This window comes from Pseudorca crassidens, chromosome 11 (genome assembly GCF_039906515.1).
Source record: "Pseudorca crassidens isolate mPseCra1 chromosome 11, mPseCra1.hap1, whole genome shotgun sequence".
Taxonomy (NCBI): Eukaryota; Metazoa; Chordata; class Mammalia; order Artiodactyla; family Delphinidae; genus Pseudorca; species Pseudorca crassidens.
This window is the reverse complement of record NC_090306.1, coordinates 20496073-20519120: the sequence shown is the minus strand read 5'-3', so window position 1 is coordinate 20519120 and position 23048 is coordinate 20496073. Positions and strand designations below refer to the sequence as shown.

The window sequence follows — 23048 nt, the reverse complement described above, 5'->3', positions numbered from 1 at the left end:
TAGTCAGTTGTCAAGATTGGTAATGTAATCATAGTTATTTTATTTCTCTGACCCTCTGAACCTATTAGGACTAGGAAGGATCATTCTGAGACAAAGAAAATTTGAATACCTCTAAGTCACAAAATTTAGTAGAAAACAAAACTTGTCCCAAATTTATCACTCTTTTGATTAAATTCTGTTATTCTAGGCATCTACTTGTAACATGGAAAATTGACAGATAGGAATAATTGATATTAAAAAGCGTTAAATCTAGGTTAGAAAATCTGTTGACTTTTATTTTCCCCTGACCTCTTTCCCTCTCTTGAAGGAGTGGTCTTCTATAATTTAATCCTGATTCAGGACCCTTCCACAGTTACTAAGATTTACTTTTAAGTCTTCAGATAATGCTACATTTATATACAGCATCTTTTTCAGCTCTGAATTTGGAGAAATTCCAAAGTCTATGTATATCTGTAGATTCCCAAGAGGTAAACCACAAAGCCAAAGGAGCTTAGTTCAAAGAATAAGGAGGGCAAGTAACCTGAGGCCTCTGTGCCAACAATATCCACTACTTTGGCCCAAACTTCTCAATTATAGGACCTAGGTTGGGGCAGGAAGAAGGAGCAAGGATCCTAAGAAATCTTTCAGAATTATGCAGATTTTTCTTTAGTTCATACCTGTTTTTGCTGAAGCTGACAATGAGATTATTCTTAATTATAGAATCTTTTAAGTAAGTGATTGTTGTGATTTTTTATAGGTTCCTGAGCAATATTGTCATTTGGAGACAGGCCTCCCTAAAGTAAATTATGTCTTTGTATGCAATCTACTGATGAACAGGTATGAAAATAACAGCTGATTTAAGTTAATTGTTAAATTGTAGAATAAGTTTGAAAGTAAACTTTGCACATCAATTTGACCATCTTCTGTTGATACAGATATATAGACTGGGCTATTTAGATCTGAATAAATTGTGAAGCAGACGGTACTTAAAGGTGAAGGGAAGAAACCACCAAGTTTTTTGGCCACTCTAGCATCCTTGTTAAGTCTTGAAAAACATAGAGCTAACATATAATCTCCTTTTCCTCAGTAAGGAAACATTTCATATTTGTTGGCTACGGGGCCCATGATGCCAGGGTTTTTATATCTTCACATGGACAAGGAGGGATAAAAGTAGGGTAGCCAAAGAGATCGGGGGAAATAAAAGTAAACACATTATCCAACCTAGATTTAATCCTTTTTAATATCAATTATTCCTATCTGTCAATTTTCCATGTTAGAAGTAGATGCCTAGGATAACAGAATTTAATCAAAAGAGTTTGCAACAATTTTTGTTTTCTACTAAACTTTGTGACTTAGAGGTATTCAACATTTCTTTGTCTCAGAATCACGCGTCCTAGTTCTAACAGGTTCAGAGGTCAGAGAAATAAAATAACTATGATTACATTACCAACCTTGACAGTTGACTTACCAACTGCACTACCTAGTTGCTCCTCATATTTCATCAGCAAAAGAGATGCCTCCATTGGAAATGAATTCAGATGTTTCAAAACCAGATTCTTTAGGGATAAAAAAAACATATAGTAGTTCCTGTTTTGACAAAGAGAAAGCTGTCTTTGGCCTTTAACTTACCCCTAGTACATAACACAGCCAGATTATTTCTCAGCTGCATAATCAGAACTGAGTCAGTAACAGGCATGTTGTCCATCGTGATAGCTTATGTACAGCTTCTCTGGGATGCTACCAGGGAAACTGTACCTCATATGCCTTTTCTTGCTCTTTTTCTGGTTGGAGAGGTTGGTATTCAAAACAGAAAATTTATCTACTAACTTAAATTAGTTCCAAGGAGACCAAAGTTCACTGTTCATGCCGGATTATATCCCATGTCCTTAAATACATGATCTCACTTAGTTCTTGTAACAACTTTGTAAAGGAGGTATCTATTTGCTGTTTCTGAAGAAGAGGAAATAGATCTCAGTTAAGTAGCTAACCAAAGTCACATAGTTTTTGAGAGACAGCTCTCAATTCAATTTGAGGTTTGTCTGATTCCAAAGGCCAGGCTTTTCCAACCTAGTTTCAAGAAGGAAAAGTCCCAAGGGTGCCCAAACCACTTGTTATAACTGGCCCCCGAACATATCAAATCCATAGTGTAGCTTCGATCATAAAAGAGGTTGATGATCATTTGGGTATAAATCAGGCAAACTTCACAGTTATTAAGATAAAAGTAATTTTTTTGATAAAAGTAATCTATTTTTCAACAAATTACTATAAAGACTGACTGTCTACATATTATTAATCTCACCAAGCATACAGGGCACATCTGTGGTATTATGCCAGTCCCTGGAGATATGAGGATAAATAAGATAGCCTATACCCTTTATCTCACAGCGTCATGATAGAGATAGACCTGAAATAATGTCTATAATCAGGAGTTTCATTCAAGATGTTTACTAACTATACTGAAAAAGCACCAAGTAATCAGAATAGACACTGGCTATCTATAGCTAGTATGGCTGAAGTGCATACTTATTGCCTATCAGCTTTGCCTTTAATAATGTAATTGATACTCAAATAGAGAAATGTGGAGCATAGATGGAGAGGGATGGAAGGCAGGGATGAAGGTGGTCATGTACAACTACAAATGATCTGAACCTTGAAGGATAAGTGGGAGTTTCCATTGGACAAAAGAGGACAGGACATTTTAGGCAGAGGAAACAACTATAATAAACAAAGGCTGCATATGAGGTATCTAAAACAGTGAAATTTATAGAATCAGAGTGGAATAGTGGTTGCCAGGGCTGGGGAGAGGAGGATGGGGAGTTACTAATCAACAAGCATAAAGTTTCAGTTAAACAAAATGGGTGTGTTCTCAAGATCTGCTGTACAACATTGTACCTATAGTCAACAATTGTTGACTCTATTGTACACTTAATTTGTTAAGAGGGTAGATCTCATGTTAAGTGTTATCACAATAAAATAAAATTAAATATAAATAAATAAACAATCAAACAAACCAAGGATGGGCAGCACTGAAAAATATCTAGTAACCTGCTGTGGTTAGATCATGGGGCTTGTGGGGAGTAATGGCTAGAGATGATGGTGGAGAGTCATTTAGGCCAAATCATGAACTAAGCTAAGAATTTTTTACTTTCTTCCCTGGGCATCAGAGAACTCAAACAATTACATCTCTGCTTCAGACAGTTCTGGTGATATTGTAGAGAATATACTAGAGGGAGACCATTTAGAGGCTATTTCAACAGTTTAGGGGAAATAGGATGTAAGTCTATAATGGTATTGTTGCAAAGAGAAGGGGATGGAGACAAGAGACATTTTTGACTATCTGTAATGGCTGATTGAGTATACTGAGGTGGAGAAGAAACAATCAAGGAGTCCAAAGCACTTGGCTTGAGCAACGTTATTGATTTTACTTGAGATAGTACAGGCAGATGGAGATAATACCTCCAGTATGTTTGGAAAGTGAGCAAGATAATTATCTTGGTTCTGTACACAGCATGTCATGCGGAACACCCAGATGGTGAAATGAAATAGGCAATTGGAAATACAGATGACGGACAGTACCTGTTCTATACCATATGGATAGATATCCATATATATCCATATATATATGCATATGCATATTTTTTTAACTTAATAGATAACTCACAGCCTAAGGAGGAAACACTTTAAAACTAAGATATGTAGTTTTATGGTTTGAGTCAATTTATAAATCGCATATCATAATTTATAAATATCAAAAGTATTCAAAAACTAAGTTTGGCTTATTTGGATATCTCATTGAGCTAACAAGTCCAAGGTTAGATCTTGATTGCCTTACAAGTGAGTTTGATTAGCAAATATTCCTGAGACAAGTCTTTGAAAAGTCTTTTTACTATTTTGCTCTAGTGAATTTCAAGATTGCGTGTTGTCGTATAGTAACAGATGGCACATAAAACTCCAGTACTAAAAAAAAAAAAAAAAAAAAAAAAACTCCGGTACTGACTCAGCAAATGACAACCACGGGAATTGCTCAATATTGATGCGTGGTCTGAATCAGCTCTAGTCTACTCCAATGGTAGTGAGCCTTCATTGGAGTATTAAACAGCTTCCTCCTTTACATGGTTTGGCATTAAACCAATTCACATATACATGTAATATGTTGTGTGATTAGTATTTCTAGTCATACGGAAAGCGTATTCTATTTGTACTTGGTTACCTGTCCTCACAAGGCTCCCCAAGGAAAAAAACTACAGAGCTGAGTAGTTTGTTTTTGGCACATTCTCACCTACCAGTGTCACTGCTTTCCCAACCTTTAGGCACCTAAGTCCTCAAACTTACTGTGCTTGCCCAAAGGCACCACTACAGTATTTCACTCAAACCTGCCCTTTCCGTGTGCCTGGACCACCTTTCCTCATCCTCTCTGGTGTCATTTAAACTCCCATTTAAGAAAACATCATGTTTTAGGGATTTAGGTTTATTCACAGTAGTATAAAAATGGTCAGCTAATCGTCCCTGTGTGTGTGTGTGTGTGTGTGTGTGTGTGTGTGTGTGTACATGCACACATGTACACAGGTGTGGCCCATGATGTAAAATGTCTGCTTGCATAAGTGACCTGCTTCCTGTTGTGCTCTGTGAGATGGGGGAAGGAAGATAACTAAGCAGGTGGACAATCAGGCAGGTGAACAAAACAAGAAGCCTCTCAGCGGAGTGAAGTTGAGGCCCTAGTGGGTAGAAGGAGTCAGTCCATTGGGACTAGAGAATGGGTTTTCACCATCCCTTCCCAAACCCCAAATAGTCTCCCACCATGGGCTTTATAAAACAGGACAATGAGACCAGCACAGACCCTGAAATGCCCTACCCTCTCTGAATCTATTTTCTGAATGCAGGGGTACTTCCTAATGGGTCTCTGGAAGAGAAGCAGTTGGTCCTGGTCAAAATGTCAAAGAAAGAGAGGTTTGGTTTTACTTTCTATCTCCTTCACTGAGTTATTTGCAGACCTTCTCAATACTTAATGGAAACAACGTATTACATCAATTCTGCGATGATATTTTTTCACAATTTAACACCTCTGAAATTGAGATGCATCGTATGATCAATGGCAATCTATGACATTGGTGTTGCCTGGATTGAATTTCTTATATAAACATTTATTTCCAACAGTTACCTAGGGCCACTACCAACCTGAGACCACTTTAAATTTAATTATCTTCCTGAGTTCTTTTTACAGTACATTGATGGTGTGAATGCAGACCTCACACCTATGTGAGTAATGGCTGTGGTTCAAAATCTCAGGGGAGAGTTTTCTTTTCTCTCTTACCAGGCTAAGGTTGAAAAATTCAAGTTGTCCCTTAGGGATCCCAGCTTTATGCCAGGGTCTTTTATTAGATTCGCTATCTTGGATTTTTTTCTTGGTGGTAGATAAAATAATGGTATATCTTATAGCCAAAAGAATTGAAGAAATTTGATATTGGAATTGAAAAGGTTCACCAGGGACAAACATTCTTCCCAGTTTCTGACCTATGAACAGCAACACTGCCTTCTTCAGATCTTCACTTGTCTTTCAGAGTCTGCCAACACCTCCCAGAAAGAACCGGGTAATCACCCTCCGGATGAATGATTCACTGTGCAATTTGCAGGTAGAATGGGATTTGTTAATTTGTAATTTCATCAAGATGTAATTTGTGAGTAAAGATGGTGATAAAGCTATAATTACCACTGTGGTGAATCCGTTCATTGCTTTTGCAGATACTTATAAGGTATCTATTCTGTCCACTGGAGAAGGAGCAAAGATGCCCAAGAAATGGCCCCTGACCTCGGGGAGCTTAGAGTCTATTATGATTGGATAAGGCATATGCTAAACAACTGTAATGTAATGTAATGTATGTAATGTAATGTAATGTAATGTAGAATGTGATAATGCCATGGGAAAGAAATGGAAAACCTACCCCATGGATATTCAGGAGAGAAAGAAATCATTTTTAGTTTGGGAGAATGAAAAAATACTTTATGGAAGATATGGGTAATAAATATTAAGCATAAAAATAATAATGACCATTTATTATTTTATTAAAAATAATAACCATTTAAAATGCTTTACTTACATTATTTCATGTAGTCCTCTATGAAATAGATGTTAATTCCATTTTACGGCTGAGAAAACTAGTTTTGAAGACTGAATAGGTTTTTAGAGGCAAAAGCAGTGTTGGGAAGGGTGATACTTATCAGTGGGAATAGTCAGAACAAAGGCATGGATGTGGGAAAGCCAGGGGCACATACAAAGATACTACATAGATCAATTTGATTGGAGCATCAGATGAGTAAATGCAAGTGATACGAGAGATAAAACTGAGTATTTTGTTTTAGCTGGGTAATGGAGGAATCGATGAGAGTTGTCATGGAGATAGAATAAAATAAACTGATAGATGATTTATTGAATTCTAACAAAGGAGGAATATTTGTCAAAGATGAGGAAGTGATCCAGAGATTGAGTGTCTGGGTGAAAGTAATACTAGAAGAAATAGTGAGCACAAGAGAATACGGGACATCAAGGTCCTGTCCCAATGAGTTCAATTATAAATGTCCTAATACTGTCTGTGCCAATAGAGTAAGAGCTTAGGGGGGAGGGCTAAGCAAGGTGTGGGATGTAATCAGTGGTGGTAGGGTTTATAAAGTCCTGAACATCAAGGCTAATGTCCATGGAAGGATAATCTTAACCAGAGTGCTTCAAACTCAAATCCGGTTCAGGGAGGTACCATGATGGACCAAAAGTGATCCTCATAGCATGGACCTTGGTGACTCATGAAGTAGGAGAAGACTGACTCTCATCAGGGAAGACTTTCAGTGCCCAACGAGAGAAGCTGAGAGCAAAACTGAGCCACAAGGAAAAGGACTGATTTATGCTAAAAGGGTTGATGAAAGCCACTTCTGCCCCGCTTCTAGTTACCAATCTCCTAGTGTACAAGGTTGACCTTTAACGAGGATACTCTGCATTCTAACATCTGGTAAACTGGCATAAAAATTGGACATCAGAGACCTAAGCAGAAGGACCAGCCAAAAAGCCTTCTGGCTGGGACTTGTGGTCTTTCAATGAAAGACTGAAATGTTATGCTCTCCACCTATTTATGGATCTGTTAATTTCAAAGCACCCTGACCTCAGGCAGGAGGAAGTCAAGAATTACATTATTTCTAGACCTTGTTTGTTCACAGGGAAGGTAGCTGGTATCTCCTGCCAGCCTGAGTTCTCATTAATTCTAGGACTGGGTTGAGCTCTATTTCCATCCGGGAGGTCCTTAACAATTAGGGACAACTGAGTAGGGTTGGAAAAATCTGAAACTTGCAGTAGGCAGTTGACATTGCTGGATTAGTTTAAGAGGAGAGCATAAACTAGAGATTTTAGAGTCATAAAGATACAATGGTTGCAGGTATATAAAAAAAAAAAAGGTGAAATTGTTGAAGGAAATAGGAAAGGGAAAAAGCAAAGAGAGGGAGGGCCAAAGACTGACACAAGGTGATCCTCTGAACTTGGAGAAAAAGAGGAGGAAGGGGAGTTGGACAAGAATTTGGAGGAAAAGAGGCCAAGAGAGAATGACATCATATAGAAACAGAGCAGGATTAAAGCCGCTAGATGGGTCTACTAGGAGGTCATTGTGATCCCTAAGAGCAGGCATGATTTATCCATGAAGGAACAAATCATATCACAGTGGATTTAACGTGAGTAAGCAGTAAGGAAATGAAAGCAATATAGCTTTTTCCCCCAAGAGATATTTGGCTGTGGAAGGAAAGAGGGAGGGAGGGAGGGAAGGAGAAATATGCTAGCATAGTAGCTCAGAGTTGAGAGAAGTTTTTCTTTTTGATTTTCAAATCTTTGAAATTTTGTCTTTGAAAATAATTTTCTCAAATTTTCATTGTCTTCCTGCTTCTATTTCATGCCATGGGATTAGATTCTTAGGGTCCTGGATTCAGTCCCTGCTGCCATGTACTAGCTTTACCTTTTCCATTAAGCACAAGCTGTATGATTTTGACAAGTTACTTAATAATACATGTTTCATGTGCAGATGAACCATTTCACTTTGTTTACTTTGTGATCCTTCTTCCCAGGAGAAGATCTGAATAAATCAGTTGTCATCATTCAGTACAGAACAATACTTCTTTGGTGGGCCAAATGGCCCACCAAAACCTTCTCAGAGGCACTAAAATATGTGTACAAGGTTTTTACAAGAAAAACGATGATGAATCTAGAATAGTAATACCACCTTATACGTGTATTATTCTTTATACATTTACAAAGACCTTTCACAGGTATTTTCTTATTAAATTTGCATAACACACTGTGAAAGAAGGAGGAGAAGAGTGAAGTAGACATAAAAAAGCTAGATAATGAGGCCAAATAAAAATTTCCAAGTAACAAAATAAATTTGAATCTCATCTTAAATTTGTCATAGAACATACAGGCTATAGGACCAGCTCTTTTGTCTAAGCACAATACTAAAGAGAATATTTCTTTTATTGACTGACGACACCAATATAGCAAATAGATGAACGAAAAGGCATAGAAATATTTTATTTAAACAATATGAGGATAAGGATTTAGTAAGGGCTGCCCAGGTACTTTGGACTAATTCTCCTACTGAAAACAAATAGAAAAGCTGAGAGAATGTAACAGAACTAAAGACACCAGAAAACTATCAAGTCAGTCAAGCATCATGATTCCAAGACCCAGAAGAATGAAAAGACCCAGAAAGATAACCCATCTTTACAGCCATATTTGCCCTAAATTTGTCAGGTTATTTAGGAAGAATTGGTTGAGAAAATGAACAGAGATTTTACAGATTTATGGATATGGCGGACAAAAGTTGAAGTTCAAGGTCCAACAAAGAGTAGAAGCACTGGTAACACCTCCCTCCAGACTTCTGGTTGGAACCCTGAAAGTCAAACCGTTGGAACCTTAAAAGTCAAACCCTAGGAGTAAGAATAAACCAGACATAGATTGGCCTTCACAGAAACTGAAACCCAGCTTCAAATTATCTTAACCCCTGACTGAACTGATTTAGTTAATATGGACTTTCTAGTTTCCCTAGCTGCCTAATAGATACTCTCTAAAGGAATGTATCACTTTAGGCCAAAATTACATGTATAATTTTTTCATAAACTATGTTTGTTACTCAATGAAAAATACTCAAGGGCTTCCGTGGTAGCACAGTGGTTAAGAATCCATCTGCCAATGCAGGGGACATGGGTTCGAGCCCTAGTCTGGGAAGATCCCACATGCCACGGAGCAAGTAAGCCCACAAGCCACAACTACTGAGCCCGTGTGCCACAACTACTGAAGCCCACCTGCCTAGAGCCCGTGCTCCACAACAAGAGAAGCCACTGCAATGAGAAGACCACGCACCACAACGAAGAGTAGACCCCTCTTGCCGCAGCTAGGAAAAGCCTGCGTGCAGCAACGAAGACCCAATGCAGCCAAAAATAAATAAATAAAATAAATAAATTTATTTAAAAAAATAAGAATACTCAAAAATATGAGGAAACAAGACAGGTGCCTGAACACAGCCAGAAATAATAGATATAAGGAACTTATACTACTCAATAGCAAAAATATATATATAAAATAATCTGGTAAAAAAAATGGGCAAAGGACCTGAATAAACATTTTCCCAAAGAAGACATACAGATGGCCAATAGGTACATGAAGAGGCGCTCAACATCACTAATTATCAGACAAATGCAAATCAAAATCACAATGAGATGTCACCTCACACCGGCTAGGATGACTTTCATCAAAAAGACAAGCAATAACAAGTGTTGGTGAAGATGTAGGGAAAAGGGAATCCTTGTGAACTTCTGGTAGAAATGTAAAATACAGACAAAATTTGCAAAAAGATGAATTTTCATATACTTCTCTCTGTAATTTTTATAATCAGTAGGGAAAATTGGTAAGGCTAAAAATAAATTGAATAACACAATTATTGCAATTAGTCTAATTGAGACATATAAAACACTGTACTCAGCAAATTCAAAGTATGCACTCTTTTCAAAAATACAGAAACATTTTTACAAAAATGGACCGTATGCTTGCCGTGAAGTAAACTCAACAAAATTTCAAAGAGCTTAAACTATTCAGAGTATGTACTCTGAGCACAGAGGAATTTAGTTAAAAATCACTAACAAAAAAATAACCTGAAAATCTTCATATGTTTGGAAATTAAGCAATAGCTATCTAAAAGATTATGTAAATTTAAAAAATATATTTAAAGAAATGTTAATTAAAATACTACATAGTAAAATTTATGGAATAAAGCTAAAGCCATGCTTAGTGGGAAATGCCATTAAGCCTTAACTGCCTATATTAGAAAATAAAAATAGGCTGTAAAGTAATTATCTAAATAGCCATCTCAAGTATTCACAAAAATAATAGCAAACTGAACCCAAAGAAAGTTTTAGAACGTATAATAAAAAGGATCAAAAGCCAGTGCTTGGTTCTTTAAAAAGACTGATTAAATTAACAGAGAGGAAAATATATAGAAGAGGCAAATAACCAATATCAGTAATGAAAAGGGAGAAAACATCACAGATTCCTTTTGAAAAAATTTTGGTAAAAACACAGACTACCAGAAATCAACAAAGAAGAAACAGAAAATATAATCAGTCCTAAAACTGTAATTGAATTTTTCAAACTAAAATTGAACTTTAAAACTGCCCAGAAAGTAAAGTCCAGAACCAGAATGTTTCACCAGTAAATTCTGCCCCAGATATAAAGAAGTAATAATGCCAATCTTGCACAATTTCTTCCAGATAATGGAAAAAGAGAAAATACTTACCAACTTGTTTTATGAAACCAGCATGATCTTTCATGCTTTCTTTTTTTTATTTTTTACGAGGTAATGGCTATAATTCCCTGTGCTATTCAATATATTTTTGTTGCTTATCTATTTTATACATAGCAGTTTTTATCTCTATATCCCATCCCCCTAACTTGCCGCTTCCTCTTCCCTCTCCCCACCGGTAACCACTAGTTTTTTTCCTGTATCTGTGAGTCTGTTTTCTGTTTTACTACATACATTCATTTGTATTATTTTTTAGATTCCACATATAAGTAATATCATACACTATTTGTCTTTCTCTGTCTTTTTTCACTAAGCACAATATTCTCCACATCCATGCATATTGCTGCAAATGACAGAATTTCATTTTTTTATGGCTGAGTAATATTCTATTGTGTATATATACCACATCTTCTTTATCTATTCATCTGTTCCTGGACACTTGAGTTACTTCCATATCTTGGCTATTGTAAATAGTGCTGCTATGAACATTGGGGTGCATATATCCTTACACATCAATATTTTCATTTTTTTCCAGATATGTACCCAGGAGTGGAATTGCTGGATCATATGGTAGTTCTATTTTTAGTTTTTTGACCATAACGTTTTCCACAGTGGCTGCACCAATTTACATTCCCACCAACAGTGTACAAGTGTTCCCTTTTCTCCACATCCTTCCCAACATTTCTTATCTGTAGACATTTTGATGATAACCATTCTGACAGGTGTGAGGCAATAGCTCATTGTTGATTTGATTTGCATTTCTCTAATAATTAGCAATGTTGAACATCTTTTCACGGGACTGTTAGCCATCTCTATGTGTTCTTTGGGAAAATATCTATTCAGGTCTTCTGCCCATTCCCTTATTGTGTTATTTGTTTTTTTGATATTGAATTGTATGAGCTGTTTATATATTTTGGATATAAACACCTTGTTGGTTGTCATCTGTGGATATTTTCTCCCATTCTGTAGGTTGTATTTTCATTTTTTTGATGGCTTCCTTTGCTGTGCAAAAGCTTTTAAGTTTAATTAGGTTCCATTTATTTATTTTTGCTTTTATTTCAGAGCCCAGCATAATCTTCATACCCAAACCTGACAAGAATATTACCAGAAAGCAAGATTAGAGATAATCCATTCTTTCCAAATTGATCTGTAGATTCAGTGCAATCCCAAACAAAATATAAGCTGGTATTTTTTTTTAATTGACAAGATGATTCTAAAAATTCACATGGAAATCAAAGAACCTAGAAGTCATGATAGTATTGAACAAATTTTTTGAAAGACCTATATACTATACTATAAAATTACCCTAATTATGACAGTACAGTAATGGCACAAGGATAGACAAATAAATTAATAGAACATAATAGAGACCCAAACACATATGGCCACATGATTTACAACTGAGGTACTATTGTCTTTCAATGGGAGGAATGCTGTCTTCTCAGTAAAGAGTGCAGGGTCTACTGGATAACTCTGTGAATAAAAGAACTAAACCTTGAATCCTTCTGCGTATTAGGCACAATAATTAATTTAAGGTGGTTCATAAATATTAAAGGTACAAAAGTAAAACTTCCAGGAGAAAAAATAGTCTAATATTTCCATGGCCTCAATTTAAATAAATATTTCTTACATAGGACACAAAGTCATTAAGAGAAAAGATTGATAAATTGGACTTCATTAAAATCAAGAATCTCTAGTCATAAAATGCACCTTTCAGAGAGTAAAAAGACAAATTACAATCTGAGAGAATATATTTGTAATACATAAATCCAGCAAAGAACTTTGATCTGGATTAAATAAATAACTCTTATAAATCCAAAAACAAAAGGAAAAGAAAAACATACACACACATTCTTACATACAAACAGAAGCAAAAAACTCCTGAAATATCCAGTAATTAATATAATTATTGAGCCATTAGGAACAAGTAAATGGCTAGATAATGCATACTGAGAATATATTCTACTCCTTGGCCTGGTTCACAGCCCTCCCTGATCTGGTCTCCCCTATCTATCTGACTCTACCTAGGACCGCACACCCAGGCCATCTCTCTGCCTCAGCCATTAATATGCCTACCCCATGTCTACCCCTGGATTTTGATGCTCGCCAGAAAAGTACATTCAACACTGTCTAGTCACAACAGACAATTAATATGTATTTGTTGAGTGAACACATGCATGAAAATATAAGATAATAAATGCCTTCCTTCCTGTTCTCTGCTTTTCCAAATCCTATCTATCCTTTGAGGTCCACACATATCTCATCTCTTCTGTGAAGTCTTTTCTAACCACAACAGCAAAAGTACTAATTCTTCCCTGAGTTCTTCTAGTTCTTAACAGAACTATCCTTTGATTTTTATCACATTCTGTCATGCATTATTTTTTCATATTCACAGATACTACTGCCCCATCAAAAGAATAAATTTCAGAAGAGCAAGGAACATGGCTGTCACCTATTTATATCATTATAGACTGTTTGTCCAATAGTCTTTTTTTTTTTTTTTGCGGTACGCAGGCCTCTCATTGCTGTGGCCTCTCGTTGCGGAGCACAGGCTCCGGACGCGCAGGCTCAGCGGCCACGGCTCACGGGCCCAGCCGCTGCGCGGCATGGGGGATCTTGTCGGACCGGGGCACGAACCTGCGTCCCTTGCATCGGCAGGCGGACTCTCAACCACTGCGCCACCAGGGAAGCCCTGTCCAATAGTCTTTTAAACAGTGGTGCTCTGTATTTTTCAGAGAATGATGGAGTATAATGATGAAGAATACAATCTCTAAAGTCAGACAGACCAGAACTCTGGCCCTGGTTCTGCCACTTCATAGCTGTGTGACTCTGGGCAATTATCTGACTGCTATAAGTGTCAGTTTCATCATCTGTGAAAGACGGATAATTACACATCCTTAAAAGGATGAAATGAAATAATATACATAGAGTACTTAACACAAATAGGAAATGTATGTTAAATGATAGCTAGTAGTAGTAGTATTCACTATTGATTATGGCTCTGAATTGTAAAAGCATTTACTCAGAAAATAAGGGAGAAACAAACATGAACACAGAACAATAACAACAAAACTAAGGATAATAGAACAGCCAATGAAAATCTCCAGTGTATAAAAATGTCCAGCTTGTCTTTCTTCTCCTACAAACTAATCTACATGTGGCCAAAGGTCAGAGAGTTCCATTCCCTCACACTGCATGAATTTTCTCATTCCATCTCAGATGTCTGGTTTCTCACCTCTTTCTAACAGGCAGGGTCTCAAACAAATGACACAGGATAATTTCAGGCACAGTATTATCCACGCTGATCATTTATTTTCTGTTCCTAGTGAAGGTTAGAGGTGTCCTTTTCTTGCAAAAGTCATAACGTGAACCTCGGGGTCCTTAATATCCTTAGGAGCCTCTCAATTTCTTCTGTTCTCTCATTTGCACATGAGGAGAAAAGCTGCTAGCCAACTTAAATTTAATTTACCAGTTTAAATTTGCTTGTACTTCAAACTGTCGGGAGAATAATGAAAGCAGCTTCATTTATGTAGACAGAACTGTCAGGGGGGTTCTCAAGAGTAACGAATCCGCCCTTAGTGAACTGTACCCCTCATGGCCACCTATTGCCATCATCAGTCATGAATAATGCTGGCAGTAGCTACAACTGATCAAATCTGTTACGTGTGCCCTAACCAGGGAAGAAGGGTTGAGGCAGGGTTGAGGCCCCTCCTCGCCTGGGTGTGCTTCCACAGTGAGCTGGGCCAGGCTCCATTCAGTCGTATATTTGTGCCTGATGCCATGGGTAGGGCTCACATTCAGGCTTCTAATAACCCTCTTTCACACTCCTTTAATCCACTGCTGCTCGTACTTGTTCCCACGGGGCACTAGTGTTCCATAAGCTGTAGAGAGGGAGCGTTCGACTGTAATATGGAGTAATGATCGCCTTTACCCTGTGTGCAAAAGAAAAAAAGTTAATGGATCGCATGTTCTCAATTGAAATTGTTCTCCAATCCTTTTCTACAAGTCTTCGGCTCCAGACACCACTTTCCTGCTTAAGGTTGCCAGTCGATGAGAGAAGAAACTGAAACTGCAAATTCATATCCACAGGAAAACTCAAAACCAATCGTTTATTCTTGGCTCAGCAGTTTGTTGGGTGTTTTATTTTGTTTTAAAACGTGTGAGCCGGTGGTTATGCGTTTACATGGTATCCAAATAATATGAAGTGCATTTCTTGTTGCTAGTAAAAATATATAAAAACGGTGTGTAGATGAAGTAAAAAATATATTGAATATATTGTATTTTTTAAAGTATTTTACAGGAAAATGGTGTTCTGCAAGTAAGAGCGTATGTTCTGGATCTCTGCCTTTCTGAAAAAGTCTGAGATGCCCTGTCTTAGAATAAGTATTTTATTCCTCTAAAGAACATGTGTAGAAATGATTCGTGGATAAAGGCTGAGCCTCAGTACATGTACCCTGTGTGTGAAGTAACCATGCAGTTATTTATGAACCATTGCTAAAACTGGTACATATGTCCGAGGATTCAAACCACTGTTTGATGTTTAGTATCACGTATGCAGACATTCTTAGTGCTGTTTGGCAATAGAATTTTGTGATTGGGAAGAGCCATGAAGGTATTTGAGCAAGCTATCTGAAACTCGAACCTCCCAATAAGTGGTCCTTTATCCTCTCTGTGAACACGTCCTGTAGGACCTTCACATGACCCTGACGTCAAGGTGAAATAATAGCATCTCTGTTCAAGGCTGTGTTATTTACACGTGGTTCTGTGTGAAGGAAATGAAGAAATACAGTATATTTTTAGACTAGTAAGATGCTTCACAATAGGAATTTATACTATAATATGGGTGCAAATGTGAAACTGTATTCCTATATATACAAACTCTTTGAATCTTAGTGGAACATGTCATGTTTTAAATTGTAATCTTCAACTGCATATTACTCAGTTTGGAAATTTCCACCCATGGCCTGAGAGAGGAAGAAAATTCTCTTTATATATACAACCTTCATTCACACAAGACATTTTATTTATATTACTGATTTAATAAAAAAAATCCCCTACTGTGCAAATGTTCTCCATATGTGGAGACAGAGGTCCAGGATGCATAAAGCCAGTTCTTTGTGTTTTTCAACTTTTAAAAAATTATGGACATAAAATATTTTGGGGTTTTTTTGATTACTGAATATGTTGGTATTTTGCCACTTTTAATTTTTTCTTAATCAAGGTAAAAGCTCATAATATAAAACTCAGTTTTCATCATCTTATTTTGCCCTATATCTACTCTTATGGGGCTTCAATTTCTCATGCAAAATTCTGGTGTGTTCCCAATAGAGGATAAGGCCAAAGAGAAATGACACAGAGTCCGGAAGTTGGGAGAGAGTGATCTGAGACCAGTGCGAAGAGAAAGAAAGGGACAAAGCTGGTTCGGGAGTAGGTAAATGGTTAGGCAGTTACCGTGGAAGGAGCTAGGAAGACATTGGACAGGAATTACAGCAGAGAAACAGGGAATATAGTGAAGGGGATTTTTTTTTTTTCTTTCGGTACGCGGGCCTCTCACTGTTGTAGCCTCTCCCGTTGCGGAGCACAGGCTCCGGACGCGCAGGCTCAGCGGCCATGGCTCACGGGCCCAGCCGTTCCGCGGCATGTGGGATCTTCCCGGACCGGAGCACGAACCCGTGTGCCCTGCATCGGCAGGCGGGCTCTCAACCACTGCGGCAGCAGGGAAGCCCCCTTTTTTTTGCGGTACGCGGACCTCTCACTGTTGTGGCCTCTCCCGTTGCGGAGCACAGGCTCCGGACGCGCAGGCTCAGCGGCCATGGCTCACGGGCCCAGCCGCTCCGCGGCATGTAGGATCCTCCCTGACCGGGGCATGAACCCATGTCCCCTGCATCGGCAGGCGGACTCTCAACCACTGCGCCACCAGGGAGGCCCGTGAAGGGGATTTTGTAACAAATGGATGTGAGACCAAATCCCGGCTCTGCCACCTATTGACCACATAACCTTGGAAGAGGTATTCATCTCTCTGAACTTCCACTTCCTCATTTGGGAAAATGGGGAGACTCCCATCTTCCAGAGCTGAGGTGAAAGAACCTGTGTGAAGGCTACTGAACCTCATAAACAGTAAGTGTTTCTGCTTTTCTGCTCTCTGCTTTCTGCTTTTCTGCTTTCAGCTCTATCTTGACTCTGTCCTTCCTGAATTAGAGACAGCCATGAAGATGATGCTATCAATGTGTGGAGTCTACACATTCCCAAATGATCCTCCGTTGTTTTTTTTAAAGAAGATGTTGGGGGTAGGAGTTTATTAACTAATTTATTTATTTTTGCTGTGTTGGGTCTTCGTTTCTGTGCGAGGGCTTTCTCTAGTTGTGGCAAGCGGGGGCCACCCCTCATCGCGGTGCGCGGGCCTCTCACTGTCGTGGCCTCTCTTGTTGCAGAGCACAGGCTCCAGACGCGCAGGCTCAGTAGTTGTGGCTCTCGGGCGTACTTGCTCCGCGGCATGTGGGATCCTCCCAGACCAGGGCTCGAACCCGTGTCCCCTGCATCAGCAGGCAGATTCTCAACCACTGCTCCACCAGGGAAGCCCTGATCTTCCCTTTTTACAACAGAGAATTTCAAACATTTATAGAAAAAATAAACAAATCCCCAGTACCCATTACCTAGCTTCAACTATTACAAGTCACTTCCATCATTTTCATCCACAACTCCATCCACTCCCTACCCTCTGTATTATTTTGAAGCAAATCTAGACATCATATCATTTTATCTCTAAATGTTTCAGTATGTATTTCTAAACAACAAGAAATCTTGTTTAAAAAATACAATCATAATACCGTAATACACCTTAAATATTTAACATTTATTCCTAATATCATTAAATACCCAGAGTACTTAAATTTCCAATGTCACGCACTTTTTACAGTTTGCTTGAATTAGGTTATAAATTATATCCACAAATGACAAAGGGTGTCTTTTAAATCTCTTGATCTATTAGCTAACGTGCTTTTCTGTTCTCTGTATTTTATGTAAGTTAGAGGATTCATCAGATTCAGGTTGATTTTGTTATTGTTGCTACCGTTATTACCTATAACAGCCACATGAATACACCAAGTGGTATTGCCATTGATGATGTAATTTTTCCAAACTGATGAAAAATTATTGGAAAAGGTCTGAACAAACCAATCTATAACCTTCCCTCAATGTAAGTAATTGTGTACAAAATAATTAAAAGTGTACAAAAATATTTTGCATTTATATGTAATATGGAGCTAGGCTTTAGGCTCAAATAATTATAAACTATTTTTCATCTACATGAATGTCTGGCAAGTCATGTGGTATGTGGGAAAATTCTTTGCCAAGTAGGATTATCTGCCACATTTCAGAAAATCTAGCATTTCTGGATCCTGTCTGCTAAATGCCAGTTAGCACCCCACCAAATCTTTATGACTACTATTAATGTCCCTTCATATTTACAAAATTCCCGCTATGATTCACTTCAACTCCTTTTGAAAACCACTGGCTTAGTTTGAGAAGCAGTAAAAGAGGAAATTGATTTTAATTGCATATATGCTCTAATTTGGAGAAGGGAAATAAGGAAAATATCCTGTGTGGGAAATAACTATTGAAACGTTCACAATTTCAAAGCTTTTCAAAGTTTTTCTCAGTTGACAGAATTTTGTTTCTCCAAACTATGCTGGAAAATGTGGATAGGTGCTCTGATAAAACAAATGAGGTCATAATGACATCATGCTAACATATGTGGTTCAAGTACAGAAATTTTTACAGCTAGGAAACCATCCAGACAGGTAGATTTAGGGAAACTGGGACAGTGGCACGAAATAATAAATCCATTTTTAATTCTTTTCTAAACATAAGTGTAAATTTATAAATCTCTTTATGCTGTATTTATGCAATTGGCCTATAATGCTGATAAGGAATTTCTCTTTATCTCTGAGATGCAGAAAATAGTCAAATGTTTACTCTCCTCTCGTTTACTTGCCTCATTATGTGATATACTTCTTGCCTTTTTCTTTTATTAAAAGAGTTACTTTCTTCATTGTCCTTTGTATTTAAATACTGTTCATCATTCCAAGATGGAAGCCATTTTCCTTTTTTTTAAAGATATACATCTATATATTTTATGTTTTTTTTTAACATCTTTATTGGAGTATAATTGCTTTACAATGGTGTGTTAGTTTCTGCTTTATAACAAAGTGAATCAGCCATACATATACATATATCCCCATATCCCCTCCCTCTTGCCTCTCCCTCCCACCCTGCCTATCCCACCCCTATAGGTGATCACAAAGCACCGAGCTGATCTCCCTATGCTACGTGGCTGTTTCCCACTAGCTATCAATTTTACATTTGGTAGTGTATATATGTCCATGCCACTCTCTCACTTCGTCCCGGCTTACCCTTCCCCCTCCCCGTGTCCTCAAGTCCATTCTCTAGTAGGTCTGCGTCTTTACTCCTGTCCTGCCCTTAGGTTCTTCATGACCATTTTTTTTTTTTAGATTCCATATATATGTGTTAGCATATGGTATTTGTTTTTCTCTATATGACTTACTTCACTCTGTATTACAGACTCTAGGTCCATCCACCTCACTGCAAATAACTCGATTTCATTTCTTTTTATGGCTGAGTAATATTCCATTGTATATGTATGCCACACCTTCTTTATCCATTCATATGTCGATGGACACTTAGGTTGCTTCCATGTCCTGGCTATTGTAAATATAGCTGCAATGAACATTGTGGTACATGACTCTTTTTGAGTTATGGTTTTCTCAGGGTATATGCCCAGTAGAGGGATTGCTGTGTCATATGGTAGATCTATTTTTAGTTTTTTGGAAGCCATTTTCTAATCTAAATTGGAAGATATTTTATCATTATTCCTTGAAGTGGGAATTATTTGTTCATAGTAACTTGCTGGTTCCTGGTACACAGTAGATGCTTATTTAAATATTTATTGAATGAACTTACTCATCCAGTAATCATCATCATTCTATATCTTATTACTGTGTACGATCATTTACTTTCATACGGGTTAATTTTATTCCCATGCCATTATTATCATGACACAAGATAGAATCTGAATTAAGTGATTTCTTCTAAATCATATTGCTGGTGTAACTAGAAGAATTTAGAACTCCTGGCTTTGATTTCACTGTTTCTACCAATAGGTTTCTTTTCGCCTTAAAATATACAAGGTTTCTGTTCCTGCTGCCTAGCTGTTGCCATGTGCTCAAAGAGCATTTGTCAAAACAAAACAAACAAAAAGACAAAAAACAGTGATTAACTCCCCCAATATTTGCATACTAGCCTTAATCCTAAGAAATCCAAAATAGGATATCAAACATTTTGATGGCAAAGTTTGTCTGGTAGGATAAACAGCTCTCTTAAAGGCAAGTTACTCTTATTTGATGTCTGCAAACTGCAAAGCAGGTGCAGCATTAACATAGTAATTGTTCAGAGACTGGAACTTTGTAACTATGGAGACATTACTTCACAGTGTTCTAACAGGTGGTGTTGGCCAGATGTGAAAGTTGTAATCATAAAGGTAGCTTTGCTGGCTTACTGCACTGCCTCTTGAGTTGCTTCCAGTGAGTGCTACACACCTTCATCTTGATGTGTTCAATATTTTTAGCCAATATCAGTATTGGCTATATCAGTATTGGCTATATCAGTGCTTACATATTCATATTAGAATCCTGGTTCTGGCCCCAGCTTGGTTAAGAAATCATGAAGTCTGCCAGGTGCTTTAAGGTAGTTAGATTAACAAGTGAGGTCACTCAAAAAAGAAAATCTGCCTTGAAACTCAGCTCTATTCACTGACTAATGTCATGATTTGTTTTCCCAGAAAAGAAAAGAGACTTCTCTTCCAGCCAAGATGAAAGACACACAAGCCACTCAGGAAATTTCGGCGGTCCCGCAGAGTGAAGTCCATGAGCAGGAAAATAAAATGGAAAATCAAGCGCAGTAAGAAAGGCACAAATGAGTTTTAGAAGTTGAGGTTGGAGTATTTGACCTCTTTGTTTCAAAACAGCTTATAAAAAGTTAGAACTAGAATCGAGTCTACAAATTTCCTAAAATTAATTAATGATAACATACAATTTCCCCAACCACTGTTTTATAAGGTATAGTCTTTGAGTAATGTAAAAATTCACCTAGACAGATCTCCACCATATCAGACCTGGTTGAGATTCCAAAGCTCATATCTAGCATGTTAATTGTTTCTTTAAGGTAATTGGCAGACAGTTTCTTTAAAACTACTTTCTTAACCTGGGGACAGAGAACTGCTAGAGAATTTTGGTTTGGGAAATGTCTGTGAGGATGTTAAATAAAAGCTACAGCTCTCTTTTTACTACTAATGTAAATCATTCTATCAAATAAAGCATTAGCATTGGTTTTCCAATGTTTTCTAGAAAATGACCTCTAATATTGAACATACACAGTTTAAGGCTAATGTTACTTTAGATCTAGATGCCCTGTGCTTACTGATCAGTTCAAGTCTATTTTTTTTTTTTTTTTTTTTTTGCGGTACGTGGGCCTCTCACTGTTGTGGCCTCTCCCACTGTGGAGCACAGGCTCCAGACGCGCAGGTTCAGCAGCCATGGCTCACAGGCCCAGCCGCTCCGCGGCATGTGGGATCTTCCCAGACCGGGGCACGAACCCGGGTGCCCTGCATCGGCAGGCGGACTCTCAACCACTGCGCCACCAGGGAAGCCCTCAAGTCTATTTCTTTAAAGTGTTTTTATTAGTTATCTGTTTTACACATATTAGTGTATATATGTCAATCCCAATCTCCCAATTCATCCCACCACCACCACAATCCCCACCCCCCGCTTTCCCCCCTGGGTGTCCATGCATTTGTTCTCTACATCTGTGTTTCTATTTCTGCCCTGCAAACCAGTTCATCTGTACCATTTTTCTAGATTCCACATATATGCGTTAGTATATGATGTTTGTTTTTTGCTTTCTGACTTAATCACTCTGTATGACAGACTCTAGATCCATCCACGTCTCTACAAATGACTGAATTTCGTTCCTTTTTATGGCTGAGTAATATTCTATTGTATATGTGTGCCACATCTTCTTTATCCATTCATCTGTCGATGGGCATTTAGGTTGTTTCCATGACCTAACTATTGTAAATAGTTGTGCATTGAACATTGGGGTGCATATGTCTTTTTGAATTATGGTTTTCTCTGGGTATATGCCCAGTAGTGGGATTGCTGGGTTGTATGGTAATTATAATTTTAGTTTTTTAAGGACCCTCCATACTGTTCTCCATAGTGGCTGTATCAGTTTACATTCCCACCAACAGTGCAAGAGTGTTCCCTTTTCTCCACACCCTCTCCAGCATTTGTGGTTTGTAAATTTTCTGGTGATACCCATTCTAACCAGTGTGAGGTGATACCTCATTGTAGTTCTGATTTGCATTTCTCTAATAATTAGTGATGTTGAGCAGCTTTTCATGTGCCTATTGGCCATCTGTATGTCTTCTTTGGAGAAATGTCTATTTAGGCCTCCTGTCCATTTTTTGACTGGGTTGTTTGTTGTTTTTAATATTGGGCTTCATGAGTTGTTTATATATTTTGGAGATTAATCCTCTGTCTGTTGATATGTTTGCAAATATTTTCTCCCACTCTGAGGCTTGGCTTTTCATCTTGTTTATAGTTTCCTTTGCTGTCCGAAAGCTTTTAAGTTTCATTAGGTCCCATTTGTTTATTTTTGCTTTCATTTCCATTATTCTAGGAGGTGGGTCAAAAAAGATCTTGGTGTGATTTATGTCAAAGAGTGTTCTTCCTATGTTGTCCTCTAAGAGTTTTATAGTGTCTGATCTTACATTTAGGTCTTTAATCCATTTGGAGTTTGTTTTGTGTATGGTGTTAGGGAGTGTTATAACTGCATTCTTTTACATGTAGCTGTCCAGTTTTCCCAGCACCACTTATTGAAGAGACCATCTTTTCTCCATTGTATATCCTTGCCTCTTTGTCATAGATTAGTTGACCATAGGTGTGTGGGTTTATCTCTGGGATTTCTACCCTGTTCTATTGATCTCTATTTGTGTTTTTGTGCCAGTACCATATTGTCTTGATTACTATAGCTTTGTAGTATAGTCTGAAGTCAGGGAGACTGATACTTCCAGCTCCATTTTTTTTTTCTCAAGATTGCTTTAGCTATACGGGGTCTTTTGTGTCTAGAAGATGTTTTGTTCTAGTTCTGTAAAAAATGCCAGTGGTAATTTGA

At 37.8% G+C, this 23048-nt stretch overlaps 1 protein-coding gene and 1 long non-coding RNA gene across 6 annotated transcripts in view; one reads left to right on the top strand and one right to left on the bottom strand.

The window, feature by feature from the left end:
• LMNTD1 (lamin tail domain containing 1) overlaps window positions 1-23048 on the top strand; it is a 440677-nt gene that overhangs the window by 366346 nt on the left and 51283 nt on the right. For 3 of the 5 annotated variants that reach the window (XM_067695956.1, XM_067695955.1, XM_067695954.1), the window contains 2 exons: window positions 737-5609; window positions 20656-20774. In XM_067695956.1, the coding sequence (XP_067552057.1) occupies window positions 5493-5609; window positions 20656-20774 (236 nt within the window). In that variant the 5' untranslated portion in view covers window positions 737-5492. The remainder of the gene's footprint in view (window positions 1-736; window positions 5610-20655; window positions 20775-23048) is intronic. The other 2 variants (XM_067695958.1, XM_067695957.1) reach the window with 1 other exon arrangement.
• LOC137201726 (uncharacterized) overlaps window positions 13795-23048 on the bottom strand; it is a 151522-nt gene continuing 142268 nt past the window's right edge. The window contains exon 3 of the long non-coding RNA XR_010932295.1: window positions 13795-14731. This is a non-coding gene — a long non-coding RNA (uncharacterized lncRNA). The remainder of the gene's footprint in view (window positions 14732-23048) is intronic.